Source organism: Tinamus guttatus, unplaced genomic scaffold (genome assembly GCF_059628265.1).
Source record: "Tinamus guttatus ecotype Peru unplaced genomic scaffold, ASM5962826v1 Tinamus_guttatus_pri_ptg000456l, whole genome shotgun sequence".
NCBI classification, from domain to species: domain Eukaryota; kingdom Metazoa; phylum Chordata; class Aves; order Tinamiformes; family Tinamidae; genus Tinamus; species Tinamus guttatus.
In genome coordinates this window covers 626,796-645,914 of record NW_028288990.1, presented here as the reverse complement: position 1 = coordinate 645,914, position 19,119 = coordinate 626,796, and the positions used below count along the sequence as shown (strand labels likewise).

Below are 19,119 nucleotides of genomic sequence, written 5' to 3'. Positions count from 1 at the left end.
GAAGTTAAACAGGGATCCTCTGAATACCCAACTGCATTTTTGGAACGCCTGCTAGAGGCATATTGAATTTATACCCGCTATTGATTCAGAGGACCCTGCAAACCAAAAAGCTATAAATCTGGCCTTTGTGTCTCAATCAACCCCAGAAAAAAGAAACAAAAACAAGATGGGTTTGCAGGAAAAACTAGAACCGAGCTAGTAGAAATTGCTCAGAAAGTATTTGATAGTCGGGATACACCCGAGGATGCCTTGGCAAAAAAAAAAAAAAAAAACACCAAGGCAATGATAGCAACAGTGGCAGCTTTACAAGCCACTCCACCCCATCGTCCTAGATAGGAAGTTTCCCCAAGGAAGGGAAAGAGGGGATAATATGGGGAACTCCCCCAGATGATCCATTCTTGACCGAGATCAGTGCATGATTTGTAAAAAGAAAGGACATTGGAAAAATGAGTGTCCTTACTAAAATGCACCACCAAACTCACAAGAAATTCTATTTATGAAAAAAAGAAAACAACTGATGGGGCTGGGGCTCTGACAGCCCCAAGAGCCCAGGGTAACTTTAAAGGTTCAGAGGCAACCTGTGTCGTTCGTTGGCACCGAAGCGTCACACTCAGTACTTAAAGAACCATTAGGCCCCCTGTCCCAAGAAACAACTAGGGTACAGGGTGCCACCGGACGAATGGCAGCAGTTACGTAAGAGATGGAGTCCGGTATGCAGGGGCCGCAGTGGTAACACAAGAAGGCTGAGTAATATGGGCCCAATCGTTGCCACATGGTAGTTCGGCACAAAGAGCTGAACTCATCACTCTGACACGAGCGCTACGATGGGCAAGAGGAAAGGTGCTAAACATCTATACTGATAGCCGGTACGTCTTTGCCACGGCCCGTGTGCATGGGCAGATTTACAAAGAAAGGGGACTATTAACATCAGAAGGAAAAAGCATAAAAAATAAAGAAGAGCTCTCAGCCCTAGTGGAAGCTGTGTGGGCCCCCTGAGCAGTAGGCATTATCCATTGGCCAACACACCAAAAGGGAAATAGTCCCCAGATACAGGGCAACGCTCTAGCCGATAGAGAAGCAAAACAGGTGGCTCAACAGCCAGTGGGGGCCACTACAAATATTAACATTAATGCCTCAGACCCAGTGGCCTGAAACACCCCCCCCCAAATATACTGAAGCTGAGAAAGATTTATATAAAGGACCATCAAGGGCAAGAGGGAGATGCAGGATGGTGGTAGCTGCCAGGAGAAATCCCGTGTTTATCTGAACAGATGGCAGAAACCTGGCTACAAGACTTCCACTCCAGCATGCACCTCTCCCCTAAAAAGGCACTTGAGTTGGTATGACCTCACCTCTGGACGTCAGGTCTATGTCAGAAGTTGGAGAGGATCTCTGCCCGATGTGCTACATGTGCTCAAGTGAACCCAAAAATATCCTCACCAAACCAGGGGACTAAGATTGCTGGCTACGCTTAGATCCGAGACCCCCTTACTATATAGGCGTAGCTACTGAAGGAGCACCTACTCCCAGGAAACACCCAGACAAGTGTACATGGGATCACCCCAGACTGACCCTTGGGGATGTGCAGGGAGCAGGACTGTGCTTGATTGCTGCAGGGCGAGAGATACTCCCCTTGTACCAGAAAAATTGTAACTGTACATTAAGAGTTAATGTTAGAGAACTAGGTATTATGAGGCCCTGACAGGGGTGTGGTGGGCCTATGAGAGTGGGCTGACTGACTGTGTAAACACCCAGCAAATTGAATCCTCGGGCGCAGGGCCTGATTTCTGTGTATTAGCATATATTCTACCCCAAGTGTATTTGTATGGCAGGGATAACGGAAGAGCCGACCTGAGCTACATTGAACATCATCATGGGAGAGAGAAAAGAGCAGCCCCTATCTTAATTCCATTATTGGTTGGGGCAGGAATAGCTGGCTCCACCGCGGTCGGGCCTTCTGCGTTAATCACTCAAAAACAGGGATTGCAGGACTTAAGCTCACGTGTAGCCCAAGATATGGGATATATGGAAGAGACAGTGGGAAGATTGGAAAATCAAGTGGACTCTTTAGCTGAAATAGTCCTCCAAAATAGAAGGTGACTAGACCTTCTCTTTATGAAGCGAGGAGGCCTATGTGTAGCTCTTGGAGAAACGTGCTGCTTTTATGCAAACCAGTCAGGAGTCATTAGGGAAACATTAGCCATGGTGCGCAGAAATCTAAAAAAAAAAAAAAAACAATATTACCACAGGACACAAGAACAGAATCTGTTCCAGTCATGGTATAACTGGTCCCCATGGCTCACCACCCTAATATCCGCAATAGCTGGTCCCATAATATTAATTCTTATTTTTATGATCATTATCCCTTGCATCTTAAAATGCATCTGCACTCATATCGCTAGTACAATTTCAGAGGCAAACATAATGGTCATGGGACGTACTATAACCCACTCCCAGGAGAAGAGTATTACCTCAATGGTTTGAGGTAGGGGACAACAGCCAGTGGGGAAATGTAGGACCCTGTGCAAAGAGGGGCCATATAAGAAGTTAATAAGGTTGAGGTGACTAGGTACCTAATTTCGCTATTTGCTTCTGTGAACATAGCTTGCTACTTATGCTGAGCCACCCTGCTCTTGCTGCAACCATGAGATAAGATATCAGCCGTGAAGAACTGGTAACTGCAAATAACGAATGAAGGAGTTGCAGCTGTCTAAAAACACAAACTTTTTCCCAAGACGGCACGGATCTCAGGCAAACTGTAAGAGGTCCGCCGCCGGCCAGCTACTAAAAACTTGCTTTTTAACCCACCAGGTTGAGTGTGTGGGTGATTATTGAGATTACGGACTAACAACACGTCTCTGCCTTAACTCATGTATTTCCCCAGACAGGTTTCGCTGCTCCACTAGTAACAGCTCATTCCAAGAAGGAATTATGAAATTTGTGAAAGTCACTGGTTTATACTCGAATATCCCAGTGGGTTTGGAGAATGTGTTGGAGAGGCAAAAACATCATATTCTTTGGTGTACTATCTTGTGAAAATAAGGCAGGCTGAAATTATCATTACTGGAATAGAGTGCACTGCTGAGCTTTCTGCAACCGAGAGTGCATAAGAGACACACCAAGCAAAACTTCTTTTACTAATAAATTGTAACACTTAATAGTACAAGATCAACTATCTAATTATAGCAAATGCAAAATGAGCTTGATAAATTTTTAGTAGGGGGACAAGAAACTGCTAGTATGAAATACAGCTTTATTTTTTTTATCAATATGCAATCTACAAAATGTTATTACAAGATTATCAGCATGATCCATTTATACTTATATTGACAAAAAAAACACATACATTGATATTTTCCATTAAAAATAACAGCACTGCTTCTGAATTATTAAAATAACAGCTAATAACTACTAACTCCAGCAGTTAGTTACTGTATTTAGTCAATACAAAGAGAATTAAGTATAGAATAGAGGCATGGGCACCAGTACTGCAACTAAGAAATCTGTCAAGTAAAAAACGTGTAACTAAAAGCAACATCTGAAAAGAGCCTTTTCCAAGCATTAAGCACCTTTGGAAAATTAAATGGAATCTGGGGGAAAAAAAAAAAAAAAAAGCAAGCAGCACAAAGGCGACAGCAGCTAGTTGTGATGCTCCCGAGTGCAGCACTGCCCCTGTTTCCAGGGGCTGCTGGAATCGGTCACAGTCGTGGCAGGGCCACAGCTTGGACACACGGGAACATCCATCCGTCCCCTCTCTCTGTTTGCTTTTCGGGCAGAAATAAGCAAGCACTGCACGTTGTTTATTTGCCAGTGTCAAGAATCCACTACATTTTTTTTCTATTTATTACCACTATTTGATTGCTTTTTTTTTTTTTTCTTATGCTCCTCCTTCATTCTCAGAGACTTTGATGCAGATCTCTGTTTGTCAGTTAAAAGGCTTCCATTGACTTCAATGGGTGTTTGAATCCAAAATTACATCGCATACCATTTACATACAGTAATACTATTAGTATGAGAAAGATTAATGCAAAGATAAAGTTCGTCTGAGCAAATACAGCACTTAGAGAATCAGTCACACTACAAAAATAGCTGTTCTCACTCATTTCTGTTTAAAATACAAAATATCCCAAACCCTGACGCTGCTTTGGGAAAGAAACAAAGATAACAACAGGCTAAATATGGCCCTATAGTACATGTTAGCAAATGCCAGCATTTTCAGTGACCAGTGTAGCTGGAAGTACTTCAGTGTGGCGGCACGGGCCCAGCAAGGCTCCTCATGCAGCACCAACTCCTCCCAGTGCCGCTCCAGCGCCGGCCCTGCCTGCTGCTGCCGGCACACTGAGCATCACAGCAGAGCATCAAAACTGCCCCCCGCCTCCATTCCCCTTCAAAAATGCAGCAAAACGCCTCAGAACACAGATTTGCAAAGAATCCAAACACACACATTTATTCACTACCACCTTCTGCAGAAGATGCTAGCAAATAAGCTGAAACATTGGGAATATTTGTTCAATAGACAATATTAGACAAATATAGGGAATTTTTGTTCAGTAATTCAATTCAATTTTTGTTCATTCAAGAACATCAGAGAATGCAAAAGAAATGTTAGAAAGGGGAAGCCTGTTTCAGTGTTATGCAATAAGAGGTGAAGATTAGAATTTGATTAAAAAACAAAACCTAAAAAAAAAAAGCCAGACAACCCTGTTTTTTTCTTTCATTAAACTGTAGTGTATTTTAAAAATATGCAAGGTGTACAAACATCAGTCTGAGACTGAACAGGGCAATTAATTCTGCCTTCGGCTGTGCTATTTGGCACATTTAAACTAAAGATCATGCACAAAACAGAGTAACTTTCTTTCAGTGTAGCAATATCTCTGTGGCATGAATTCCCCGTGATCCTGATCCAATTCCCATTAACGCTAGTGAAGAGTCTTGCCAGCCTCAGATGTGAAGCCAAGATCCTGTTGCATAGATATAGCTGCAACTTGAGCTTTTTATGCTAAAGAGCTCAGGAAGGCAGAATTATTACTGCACCACAGCAGATCTAACAGGGACTCAGCGATGGGGCAGAAGAATTACAGCATGGCTCTTTATCACTTGAGCCATTCACAGCAATAAGGCATATTCAAGCTGGAAGAAGCTACAGCACTAGACTGGGTTCTTAAATATACCGTGAGAGACAGCAGGAAGAGGAGAGAACCAAAGTAAATGTTTCTGCGGGAGCTGTAACTGCAACAGGCACTGAATGCCCAGGAGATGCTTGCAAAGCAGCAGCATCCCAAGATGGGAAAGTCACCCAAGAGACTGACCCTCTTACTTGAAAAGAGGAAAGATGGGAGCCAGCTGAGCAAGACATTTTGGGCACTTAGCACTGATTTACTGAATTTATTGTGTTAATGTCAGTGAAAGCAAAGCAGGGGACCCAACAGCTTCAGACAAACGTCTGTGCTGTGAAATGCCTGAGCATTCTGCTTCCTCTGCCTTATCGAGCACAAAGAGGTTAACAGATACTGTAACTCCATGTTGTGCTAGAAATAAGTGATTTGCAGAGTTCTGCCTTAGTACTAAGTAAATACATTTTGCCCTAGTCTGCACTCTGTCTCTTAGTTCAGCTGAGAACTAAATAAACCAAAATTAAATATGAATAAAATAAACTGAACAGGACTTGAAGGTGCTAATTGTTTCTCAAGTCAAAACACGTATGGGAAGATGCAGCATCGGAGACACACTGGGATGACTACTCGCTAATGCATTTGCTTAAATTTCTGGTAATATAATCTGCTAATAAAATGGGATATATAGAGAAGGCAAAATACCATAATAGCCTATTGGGGCTTTGGCAATGCAATACACATAAAAAATCTACCCTCAGGATTTAGTATAGAATCTATTACCCATTTCATTCTCAGCTTTTAAATGGGGGAAGAAAACTTTATTGTGATGAACTCTGTTAATATTATGGCCTTCTGTTTCTTCAGACTGATAATTTTCTCAAGGTATATCTCACATATTTCTACTTTTAGGGAATAACATTTTTCTGTATTTTTACTCAGTGTTCACATAAACTGTGAACAGCTGTGCCAAAATATAAATTGTGACTTAGTGCCTTACTATATTTTTATTCTCCAGTTATTTCAGTTTGAAGTAAGGATAATTTTAGGAAAATTGCAGCAAAAAAGTATGAGGAGCATTTTTTAAGTTCATCACTATACTTTTTTTCAGACCTGGAGTTATCCCCTGCAGAAAATGGCAAAGTGGGTAATGACTTTGGAAAAACATGTAAACCCTTCCCCAATTTCCAACTGTTCAAAAACTGTTAACATACTGGTAGGGATTAGTAGCTCACGCTGCCTGCTGAAGTGTCACAGCTTCACTTCCCTAGTGCCAGTCTATTCCAGTGCCCTTTTCCCATCGAAAAGCCCCTTGGGAGCCAGTAGCGGGAGAACCACCTTGCTTTCCCTCCACAGAAAGACCTGCTCTCTGTCTTCAAGTTTCCCAAAGCAACAGTGCAGCACAGCCTGCACTTCCCAGAGCAATACCTGGATCAGAAGGCCTGGAGCCGGCCCAGGGCAATTGGGCCTTTTTTTTTCAGCTCTGTTGGTGTAAATTAGCAAGACTTTATTGAATTTAAGACACCTGGACTGATTTACAGTTGCTGAGGATCTGTCCCTTGTTTCACTTGCTGCAGTAGTGAAAAAGACTTATCTAAGGCTGGTACAGAAGTTTCAATCACATCTGCCATATGTGTTTTTTTTTTTTTTTTTCCCCAAGAGATGACATTAAGCAAACCTATAAAATGTTGGGGAGGAAACACTCACAGCTACAAAAGAGATGAGGAAACATTGCTGAGCAACTTCTTCCATTCCACCAAAGAGATCAACCAGTTTCTACTCGTTAGTTGAGGCACTTGTAGAAAGTTATGTTACGACTTGTTCTGTTGATGTATATTGAGGTGAGCAGAAGCAGGGGGGACATGGATTTTCCAACCTCACCCAAAAGTGCAATTGCTGCTGCTGGGCCTTGCACAGATGCTGGTCTGCACATAAAAGCATACAGACAGCTTTTATTGCTGAATATTTTATGTCCAAGTGATGTGAGCTCCTTGAGTGGTGCCGCTGGTTTGCAATACAGAATATGAGATCACTCCCAAGTCATAGATACGCAACAGGAAAAAAAGGAATCAGTCACTTAAGTGCTCGTGCCCTGCAAATCTTTACAAGATGACCTTACTCATATCGGTTCTCTCCTAACAGGAGGTTTAGCTCAGTGTAAGCTGACAATGTACTGACTTGCAGAATCAAACCCAAAAGTAGTAAAAACAACTCAGTGATTGTATTTATCCTAAATTGGATCATTGCACTTTGTCTATCAATAGAGTTTCCCATGGAAATGAGTTCCTGCTAATACTACATGATGGCACCTGCTGTCCTCTTTTACTGCATTAGGCAGCTGCCAGCCTTATCTGGATCTTCTCCATCAAGCCTAATCCATTTCTTCTCAATTTCAACCTGTAGTTAGAAAACAAAACAAACAAACAAACAAAAAACAGGTAGAATTGAGCAAGTAACTGTGAATACAAGCCTTGACACAGAATAAGAAGACTCCCGGGCCCACCAGACTTCAAAAACGCTGCTCCCAGACACAGTGTGCTGAGGAAAAACAATGCTGCACTTGCAGTGCTGCTTTCAGGATTACCTTTGATCAGGCAAAGAATTATTTTTTAACGATTCTTTGGCTCAGGGTCGCTCTCGCAAGAGCATGCAAGGTATGGCTAGAATACAGATCACACTGGCTTTGCAAATACTGCACAGGGTAGGTGAGGAACGGAGCGCTGATACCTGGCAGTTGTAAAACGCCTTCTGCAGGATGTGTTTCTGGGGCTGCACGTCGCTCTCAACGCCCAGGGACTTGACCTCCGTTCTTGAGGCACAGGCCTCATGGATGACAAACTGCACCATAGCAAATGGGTACCAGTCAGAAGGTATTTCCTGGTCTGATCCGAGCTCTAGTTTGTAAGACAGACTGTGTGGATGATCTGAACCTTTGGGGAAAAAAAAAAAAAAACACTATCAAATACTTATTTTTAATTTATTTGCAGAGCACAGTTAATACAGACCATCATTCTAATAGTTTGAATTTTTTATTAATGCACAGCTGTTATAAACCCAGGACTAGTTTATCTCCAGTGTTTTGCTCCTTGGCCTCCAAATGGCCCCTCACTCCTCTATCCTCTACTTCCCCCACCTCTGACGCTCATCAGATTACAGATATTACAGATTACAGGTATTACAGATCAATTTGCACAAGATGCACTAGATCCTGCCATCTTCTCATTAAACAAAGGGTATTACTTGGCAGCTAAATTCAGATTTTTAGGGAAGAATCTCAGTCTTTGCTTAAAAATACATTTCTCACTCTTATGGAAAGGAAAAAAAAGCTTGAACATCTCAGTTTAGGCACAGCAAAGATGCTGCCCTATGTCCAACAACTGTCTTTCCAGAGCTCTCTGCTGTAGGAAGTTCACCAGTGTTTATTTCAAGTACCACAACAATCTGGTCCAACACCCTTTCTCAGAGCACACTGACATGGGGAAGGTAATGGTGCAGCTCAGAGTACTGCTCAAACAGGATATATCCCAGGTGTGGGGTAAGGGCTAATGACTCTCCCTTTCTAGCTTTGCTTTTGCTATGGGAAAAAGGGCCTCCTCCATCCAAACAAAGGCCTTGTGGAAGGATCCATGATGCTATAAGTCAGGACCACGAAGGATCACCTGTGTACCACAGTGTGTTCCAGAATTCTTCAAGCCAGCCTTAGATCCTATCGCTCTCTTGCTTTAGAGTTTCTCATACGTGGCCAAGGGATGGGGAAATAATTCTCTCACACACAGGAACACCAAGGCGAAAACCCGTCTGTCCATTGAAACTGAGGCCAGTAAATTCACTACATGCATGGAGCCAATACACCAAAATGAAAAGGATCCTTTATAGCACAGCTGACTCTCCAAATTCTTCAGGGCAAAAAAAACACAAGTTCTGCCTTACCTCTCCTCTCTAGTATTTTCAGCATCAGTAAACTATCAAAACTGTGATTTGTGCCAAATTCAGCGCGTCCAGTACATGCTAGACATTAGCCACTCCACTGTGAACTCTACAGGATCAGGTCCTTCAAGGCACTCAAGAAAAAAGGTATCTTTTGCATAATTTGCAAGCCCATAAAGGTGTTCGGCAAAAGAGCGGGATGCAGGAGGCACAGAGCCTGCGGCTAAAGTCTCAGGACGATAAGACAACACACACGGACAGGTAGACTATAACATTAAAGACTTTATTACAGAAACTTGCAAAGTGCCACGTCATGCCACGTGGTGCCTTGTCCACAAGCTGCTGCAGGTTGTCCCTCACTGTGGCCGAGTACGTTGCTCCTGCAGTAATGCCCTGTGAATCTGGAGAAAATTCACGGTGCCTCCTCCAAACTACCTGGACTTGGTGGAGCGATGCTGCAAAGGCTGACCCTCTCCATCCTAAACCTCTCATCGTCACAGCAAGATCTGCGGTGACAGCAACGGCAGCACCAAGGAGACTGGCACAAGGCCTCCTCTTCCCAGCCAGGGAACTGCCGTGGGCTTTGGCTCCAGCACCACAACCTGCCTGAGCTGTGCCCTGCTGACTGGGAGGCCCTGCCCCTTCTCCAGCAGTGGTGCTGGGAGGCAGCTAGGCCTCAGCAAGCTGTACGGCCTGCGTGCTCCCCAGTAGAGCAGCAGTTTGATAACACACTTTGTTGACCTGTTTTATGTGCTGTTTTCTGGGATGGGATGTACAGACTTCACAGATACATCAACCACAGGTGAAGGGTCCTTGCTGAAAGAGCAGCAGCAGGCATAACACTGAGGTGGCACGTCAGCCCCTGCTTAACATAGGGCTCTTTCTGCCTCGGAGTGTACGGTTTGACTGAGAATCTGTGGAGAAAGGTGCTGTCCTAGGGTAGCAGTGCCTTGTTTGGAGCTCATTTGAGGCAGAAGGAATAGGATGTACATCTAGGGGCTTGTGGTGATGAAATTTAGCATCTTCTTGATATAGGAGAAAGGCCTCTGAAGAAATCAATAGGAACAAGAATTGTCTGGAAAACTATTGTCTTCTGAGAAAGGGAATCCAGAGACAACCACTGTTTGGAATTTTCCTTGACATGTCTGATGGCAGGTGTCCATCTGTCCCATTCGTATATGGGCCATATGTGGGCCATTCTTGCCATGCTGCTTGACAGACCTGTTAGACACTGCTGTGATTCAGTACCACAAAGTACTTAAAAACCACCAGGGAGGCAGAGCACTCTTGATTTAGTCTGGATGTTGTGATTTGACAAGCTCTGGGATCTTAGCTTTCCCCTAGGTCATAACCTGCAATGGCAGAGACGATAGTTGTGAGAGCTGGGCAAGGCTACTGCCCTGGGTCCTCTGGAGCAGCCTCCACTTGACGCTTTTCCCTACTTGCAAAACGCGCAGGACTGCAGCCTATGCCCCCCTGTAGCAACATCAAGCCCAGGATGAGGTACTTACCGCTTAACTCCTGCGCAAGTCTCCCTGCCCAGCACTGGGCTGTGGTCAGAGCGCGCAGGAATCCCTTCCTGATGGCCAGTGGGCAAGGAAGCAACGACCGCCACTTTGGGACACAGAGAGCGCTGCCTTCCTTTTCACCTAATACTGGCCAGTCCTTGTCATCTGCTATATGAACCTATTGTTTCCTTAGCCTTATATTACACTGGAGTTGAAAGAAAAAAAAATACGGGCTGTATATACAAGATCTTTTATCAAAAGAAAAAGTAAGAATGAACAAGTGAGATGTTGGCCAGAAATCACAGATGTGGGTAAAGACAGAGAGGTTGAAGCAGGCATGGTATTAAGTCTGCACGGCGTCCCAGTGGAAGCTAAGATGACCCAGGTGAGCCCAGCTATCCAGTACAAGGCCAATAACACATGGAGGAGGCACGAGCACCTGGCCTGATAGAGCTGAATGTCTCCTTAAAGGAGTTGCTGGGATACTTTTGGAAGATAACTGCACTTTTACTAGCTAATTTAAGAGCCAAAGATTCTGGGTCTTAAGTGTCTAGGCAACTTACAGAATCACAGAATGGTTGAGATTGGAAGGGACCTCTAGAGATCATGTAGTCCAACCCCCATGCTCCAGCAGGGACATCTAGAGCACGCGGCACAGGGTGGCATCCAGGCGAGTTTGGAAGATCTCCAGAGAAGGAGACTCCACAATCTCTCCGGGCAGCCTGTTCCAGGGCTCTGCCACCCTCACAAGAACGTTCTTCCTCATACAGGGATTAAACTTCCTATATCACCCCTTGTCCTGTCACTAACTTGATAAGACTTTAATGAATTGGGAGATCTAAGTCTTCCTTATTTTATATTTGTGAATTGCACTCTTTATTTTCTAAAAACTATTCCAAGTTCTTGCTCTATTCCTCTAAGAAGAAAGACCAACAAAGAACAACAACAAAAAGATTCACATTGTCACTTAGCAGTAATACAGCACTTCACAAACAAACAAAGAACCCAACTTTGCTGCCCTTGTTCATACTATAGTACTTATTCACTCCGAGTAAGCAGGCAAGCAAGTCACCTCAATCTGAGAAAGGATGGTGAAGCCAAACAGTTTAGGCTGAAAGACAAGCTGGTAGGGCTACCTTAGTTAAGTAATTTTATATTTACTAAATCAGCTCCAGTACTAAAAGTCTTTTAAGTATGGGAGCATCAATATTTATTTAAAACACCTTGGAAGCAGGGTTGTTAGAAGTCAGCAACCCATGGTCCGGATGGTGCATTTACCCGTATTCCTGGAGAAAGGCATGGGAAGCAGGGGAATGGGAAGCCGCCTGTGCCAAGGAGCTGTCCTGTGCTGTGGCACCAGGAGGAGGTGGTGGCAATGGCCGTCAAGCACAGATGTCACGAGCAGGACTTTCTGCCAGCTCTGAAGCAAAACCAGCACCAGCCCAAGGCTGCTGTGAGCCCTCCAGCACTGCAGCCGGGTCACGCTCAGGGCCCCTGCGCAGGTGCTGGAAGGCAGGAGCAGGGCCCCAGCAACCGTGAGTGGGCTCCCTCTTTCTGCTTTGCTCCGTCCCCGCAGCTCCTTCATGGAGGAGAAGCAACTGAGGGAAGAACCGCGGGGAGGGACCACTGCCTGGGCAGGAAAGGCCACGGTGCAAACGCAGGCACCAGGAGGTGCTGAAAGCGCGACCCGGGCCCTGTTTCTGCAGGCCAGGCTCATTACACAAACACGCTCAATTTGCAGAAGTTTCACTAGACAACACAAAGCCCGAGGCTTTTAAAGTATCTTTCTTCTACAGTCGCTGCTGGCTTTCAGGCCCCACACCCTCCGTGTATATACTTAAACAAGCACAGGCAGCTACTAAAACTCGGGGGTATCTCATGGCCACCACAGGCTCTGCTTGGACAGCACCCTTCCAAGGACACACTTCAGCAAGAACTGACATATTTTGATGACTATAAATGGAGATACAATGTATCTGTTGGCCTGCAGGCAACTGGGACTTTTATTCCTCCTCCCCGCCCCGCCCAGTGTTGGACAAAGGCTTTTTGCAAGCAAAAACACTGGCATATTTTTCTCCCTACAGTAAACGTATTATGAAAGTTTACATATTTCTATTAGTCCGACTGCCTCCAAATTTTGGCACACCTCCGGGCAGTTCTATTTTTGCAGTCTTTACTGCATACATACTAGAGATAAAACCTTAAAACTTGACCAGGCAGTATTACTATTGAAACACTTTCTAAAACGCGAGAACATTTCAAGGATACAGATGAATTTGCAGATCTTAGCCAGAGGAGCTATTCAAATGTCAACAGTTTAAGCTTTGTTAGAAAATAATTTAAAGTTGTAGAATGCCACAGAAAAGGTTCTTACTTTCAAACACCATAAATCTCAGCTTAATTGTGCACAACAAGTCTTAAGGTGAACAAACTGTAGGGAATTAAAGACTTTGGGAGAATCATAATCTTCTGTAAAATTGCCTGACTAAACCTACGGACTGATCTTGTAGAAACATATCTACATTAAGCAGCAAGGAATATTAAAGCTACCCAAGCAGTCAGTCCCGTAAGCTTTGGGAAAACACAGAGGCCACAGCAGCAGCACAGCAAGACTCCGAACAGACAACTGGCATCCTTATTCACAGAGTTTGGAAGCCCTCATGGATTTGATTTCCATTTAAATCTCCCACTTCTTCCTCTCAACTCCTTGTCCTGATCTATTGATTTTCTGGGGGGCCAGATCCCACTAACGTCTCCACTGCCCCCTCTCCTTTCTCCTCCGGTGCTTCCCAGTCCGCTCCGTGTGTCGCTTCCCCCGCACCGCTGCTCCCTTGGCCTCGTGCTGATCAGCAGCCCACCCGCCGGGGCTACATCTTCCTGTCATTCTCATGGCCCCTTTCTTGGCAGCCCCAGCATCGCGGCAGAGCGGAGCACGAGGCTGAGGGTGGAAGGACCGGGAGACACCACAGGTCCAACCACAGCTTCTCCCAGCACGAGATGCAGGGCAGATGGCCACGGAGGCCCGCAGCACCAGCTCTGCAGAGGCGCCGTCACCACTGCCCCTGCCACAGCAATGCAAACAGAAAGGCAAAAATCGCTCCAGCTTGGAGAGACCTCCCCTCCTAAGTCAGACACGTCCTGCAAACCAAAGGCATCCGTGTTCCCACACAAGAGCACCACGAAACACAAACTGGTCCTGCCCTGCCAGGAGCCGTGCCATAACCTGCAGTGCTGCAGCAGCACGTCGACGCACGAGGCTCTGCCTTGCTGTAAAAGGGTCTTTCCAACCTAGTTCACACACAGGCTCAGGACAACATTCCCTATTCATATTTTTGTCTTATTACATGTCAGAAGTAACAATCAGAAACATTCAAGTACCAGATGAAAGAAAAATGAAAAAGAAAACAATATATCATAATGACAGAAAATGGATACCATAATGCCTTAAACTATGTTGCTTATGGTTAGTTAAAATCAGAGAAAATTACCTTCAGGAGTTCTTTTTTTACATATAGTTTTGAAAGGGAACTTCTGGCTGATCACATGTCTAGCTGCCTGAACCATTGAGTAGAAATGTCGGTACTAACATACATGAAATCTGCCCTTTAGAAGACTAAATCTTTTCTGGACATTTTAAAGAGGTATGTAGGCCAGACAGTTAGTACTCTGCAAGTCTAATTCAATTCACTTGTTAATTTTTCACTCTTTCTCCAGTCTCAAAGGTACAGTTTTTGCAGATATTTTAGGTCAAATAGTTTAATAGATGCCCTCATCCTACAAAGATCCCCCAAAGCCTCATATACATATAAAGCATATCCAAGGAAAGGGTCTAGTGGCTCCATTCTGCAGCATTTAAAACAATGAAATATTTCTCAGCATTTTTGTGCCTTTAGAAAAGAACCAGGGTAGCTGTATAAGTCTGTTAACATGACTAAAATGGGAATTTTAAAGCTGTGTGTTTATATTTTCCTTCTCCAAAAGCAGTACTTTGATGATTAAATTAGACTAAATTAGCTATTTTACTTAGTGGAAAATTATTACTCCCCTACGTGCAACTCGTTTTATTGTTGCAGGTATTTAAAGTTTGGTATCACCACCACAGAGAAACAGCAATATACCCAGAGGTATCTTCCGTCAGCATGGTTATTTTCACGATTATACAATCTCAGTGTATGACCCTGTAAGTGAGGTAGCAGACAGCAGTCTTTGCACAGCCAATCTGCTACAGCAGGTTTGACCACAGCATCTTCTAGTCACGTATCATCCCTACCATTTCTTAAAAGCTGCTAGAAAACTGAGATGCGAGAGTTAAATTCCAACTCTGCAATTTATTATGTGACACTGGGCTGGCAAATCACTTCAGCTGCCAGCGGTCACTTCCCATCCCCCCATGGCCCAGCTGGTCCACATAAACCTGCCCCTTATTCTTGCTACAAATTTCCGGGTACTGCACTATTATAATGAATGATAATAATACATCTGCTGGGATCAAACAAATTAAGAAATCACCCTTTAGGGAAAAAAAAAAAAAAAAAGAGGCCATACTCTCCTTTCTCTTAAAGGTTAGCTCCTATGGACACCACTGCACAGGTACACATTAGAACTACCCAAGGTGACGAAACTACATAGCATAAGAACATTGCACAAACCCTGACAAGATCTGCTCCCAAGCCCATTATTTTATAGCAAGTTATTTACTTGAGTTTTTATCTGGAAGCCTGTCTATCTTCCACACCACAGCCCTATAGGCGCTTTCATATTTTGCCGTTCCAACTGAGACTTGTATTACAGGATCAGATTCAATCTCATGTAAGGAGCCAAGGCACGTTCTTCTATTCATTTTCGCTTTTAGGGACTTCTGCTTCTGGAGGTTCATGGTCCAAAGTGCTTTGATCCACTGTGCAGGAACTGGGAAGCGTATCATAACGTTTTCACAGTGCTTCACAGAAGGTAAACGCGTTGGTGTCAGAGCAGTTGAAGATGTGTTAATAAAAGCCTGAAGTTCTACGTATGCTCCCTGAACCACAACAGCAGCCTTCACCGAGAATGGAAGGTCTCGTCCGTTATACTGCGTCTTGAAACGCATTAGCTCCAGCCTGCAGGCATCAGGAGGTGTAAACTTAATAATTCGTGATTGCTCAAATTCCTGTGTTTTAACACAGCTGTGGAAATGGTAATCTAGAATATCAATCCATTTCTTCTCCGTCTCCTTCTCCAAGTAGCGTTCATCCCTTTTCTGGAGTTCTAGATCATTTAAAGTTAAAAAGCAGTCAGTACTCCCATTCACAAAACATAAACAGTAAATGTGTGTGATGACAGCACTTTCCACAAGTTTTCCTTCAGCTTTAGTGATTTTACCCCAAAAGTTGTCCACTATTTCTAGAGTCATTTCTTGTTCTTCATAATTTCGCTTTTGTTTAGAAGTGGCAGGAAGTTTCATGAGCTCGTCCTCAATGGTTTCAAGGAAATCAGTGAAGTCGTTATAATCCGTGGTTCCCAACTTTAACATCTGCTCAGCCTCCGGTTCATGGATCACTTCTACTTTGGGATGATACTTCCTTTTCTCCACGTAGGACACACACTCAATCTTCACAGTATGAATTTTTCCTGAAACATTATAGCTCTCCAGCTTGGGCTCGGAAAGCTTACAGTGTGGCTGCAACTGGAATTCCTTGAAAGGCTTCTCTAGGCCCTTTTCATAATACATTTGTAACACACCCCCAGCAAGAACTTTGAGGTAAATAGGGCCCCACTGCCGAGATGACATCATGTTCTTCTTCTCGGGAATCCTCAGCATGAAGGGCCACCCGTCTGCGTGCTGGCTCCTGAAGAGTCCGTGCCCGCAGGTGGAGGGGAGGCCATGCCAGGCGCGCGCATTGCCGGCCGTCTGCAGGTGTTCCAGCCGTTCACAGACATAGCTGAAGGAACCCTGGTTAAGGCTCTTCTGATCATGCCAGGTTTCTCTTTCTTTAGAAGGACAAATGTTTCTGTCAAGCGCTTTGTCCTTCCTCTGTGTGGTGAGGTGAGGTGGCGACGTGCTGAGTGAACATCCTTCTTTCCAGAAGGGACTGGAGAAAGCACAGTCACTCTGGAAGTACGGGAAGCACTCCGAGGGCTCTCCTAACTCATCACAGCTTTCCTGCAGATTGGGATTCCCTTCATCTGTTGATCTGGAGACTCCCTTAACTGGATTGTCATCAGTCAAGGTGTTCACAGGAAGGCTGCTCGGTTTCTGTGAAGTTAAGGAAGGGCAATCGCCAGGTGATGGAAGACAGTTAGCTTTTGGCGGCCATTCAGGAATAGGATAAAGGATGTGGACCCCAGACTTGGGGATACATGGGCTTACTGGGTAGTCCCTGGTAGGTGTAGTAAGCGGAGAGTTACTGGGGGGTCCAGGACTTAGGTAAAAGTCAACGACAGGAGAGGAGAGCGGAGTGCTGCCTGTCGAAGAGGACCTGCTGGAGGGTTCAGGCACATTAGAGAGATTGAGCTTTAGGCCATTTGCTCTGCAACTACTCTGATTTTCAGCTGATTTCTGAGGAGACTGGAAGAGCGGCTCATCATCGAAGGTAACCCAATTTGCTGGATTTGTGGAACACATCCTGCAGGAGCAACTTGAATCACTTGCACACGTATCACCCGCAAACCATCTATTAAGAAAGAACAGACATGATCAGAAAAAAATGCTCTTGATAGACAAAACAAAGAAACATGATCCTTATAATACTCAAACCACATGGGGCTTGCAATTTGCATGTGATTTACAAATCTGACCTACTTTGGGTTTTACACGTATCATGAGACAACCATGTAGAAAACAGTGAGGCCACCCCAAAGTCCTCACGGCTGTGCCAGACTAGCGGTGTTCAGGACTGCATGCACTGTGTTTTCCACCACACAGTCTCCCAGGAGCTTGTGATACATGCAAGACAGACGAGTCCACACTCAGTCTCACCAGCACGTGAGGTCCCACCACCGCTACACAAGGTTTTACTGAAAATGATGCAGGTGGTTCCAAAAATGAATTCAAGGTGGGAAAAAAATCTGCTTTTTCTGCTCCTCCAACGCTGACTTACAGACTGTAGCCAGGTCAGAGTAGCAAAGTTAGAGGGGAAAAAAAAAAGAGAGACTTATAAACAAGTGAGAGAGCTTGTTCTGCCTAAGAACAAGCAGAATATCCCTCTTGAAGGGTAGCTTCCAAGCACTCACCATAAACTAAAAGCTGGGGGCCAAGGACAACTAACAACACATACACCGGATTGGCTGGCAGCCTGGAAAAAAAAAATGGAGTTCTTTCAAATCAATTAATAAATTCCACTTCATCAAACAAAACAGTTTTGGTAGACAGCACTGCTGGCTGGCCTCCGAGCAGAGCTGCAAGCAGTAAACAACTCCTCTTGGCCCTGAGGTTTGAAGTCAACGCGCTGAAAGCTAAGTGTGCGCTGCTTCCTTGGCAGGATATCGTCCCCTCCAAGCTTTTCCTTCCTGCTGCCCACAGGTGATGAAGCAGCAAAAACTAAACAGCAAACGATGGCAGAGGAATGGAGCGTGATGCAGCCCAGGGCTCACAGACGCATCGCTGGTCTGGGAAAGAAGCCTCGGGGCTTATTTGCCCGAAAGCGCAGGGAGGGCAGAGCTGGTCGCGCACAGGCGGCCACACGCGCACCCGGGTTGCATAGGGTTGGCCTAGGATGACCTGAATCCTCCTCTCCCCATGCACAAGCAGCCATGGTGAGGCCGCATATACTAACTGCATGGCAAGGGCACCCACCTTACAGCACATAATCCCGTAGGCACCAAAGCCACCCACTCCTCATCCAGAAACATTCAGAGAACAGCTCGTTTCTGCCGATGACAAAGTTCAGCCAAGTGAAGTCTTAACGCTGCATTACAGGTCGTTATTTTTAAAATTTCACCACTATTTCTTGGCCAGTTTATGGCTTTTAGGAAAATACCACGAGCTGAGACACAATGTGCTCACTTCACTGCTGAGCAAACAAGGGCCTGCGCTGCAGACACTTCAGTCCTTCATTATTTTTTGAACCTGCGACCTTTTTATGCAGTGAAAATATTTGCGCTATGTGAGCTATTTTACAGGAATTTTCTCTCCCCTTTTAAGCAGCGAGAGAAGGCAAGCGGACAAGTCACTGCTGCACAACTCAAGCTAAGGCAACTCTTGGCGTGTCCTTCACCTACACGATCACTTCATCAAAATAAAGCGATGGAAAGAAAAGCACAGTTCTTCGCTCTACTATTTTGTCACAACTTTTTCCGCCCTGTGCTTGCAGCACTGCTCAGCGTGCAGCAAATCAAGGAGGGAAGTAAATACGAACATTGCTTACTGTATTCTTGACCGTAAAGAATGCATTTTGCATCATAGTCCCCATTCTCTCATTAAAACTCAACTCTTCTGTGTCCTTTTTTACTTCCAGATGTTGGGGGGGGTACCTCTGCTTCTCCTGAATGGGATGCTACAAATTGTTTTGCAGATATTTTTGTTGTAAAATACAAAAATGCTTGAAAGTTACCTGCCAAATACTTGACTTCAGTCAATAAAAGTCCAAGAAGAAAAA

At 44.7% G+C, this 19,119-nt stretch overlaps 1 protein-coding gene across 1 annotated transcript; it reads right to left on the bottom strand.

The window, feature by feature from the left end:
* Positions 1–7,321: 7,321 nt before the first annotated feature.
* STON1 (stonin 1) lies at positions 7,322–17,336 on the bottom strand. Its single transcript, XM_088532159.1, has 3 exons — positions 15,245–17,336; positions 7,839–8,041; positions 7,322–7,508 (listed from the first exon to the last, which is right to left on the bottom strand). The coding sequence occupies exons 1-3, from the start codon at positions 17,145–17,147 to the stop codon at positions 7,434–7,436; spliced, it is 2,181 nt and encodes a 726-aa protein (XP_088388285.1). The 5' UTR covers positions 17,148–17,336; the 3' UTR covers positions 7,322–7,433.
* Positions 17,337–19,119: the final 1,783 nt, after the last annotated feature.

Coding starts and splice junctions, on each gene's coding strand:
- STON1 (XM_088532159.1), bottom strand. CDS start 17,147: ATGTGTTCCACAAATCCAGCAAATTGGGTTACCTTCGATGATGAGCCG. Junction 8,042..15,244: donor GCTTCCAGATAAAAACTCAA/GTAAATAACTTG, acceptor TTTTCCCCAAAG/GTTCAGATCATCCACACAGT. Junction 7,509..7,838: donor AGGCGTTTTACAACTGCCAG/GTATCAGCGCTC, acceptor TTCTAACTACAG/GTTGAAATTGAGAAGAAATG.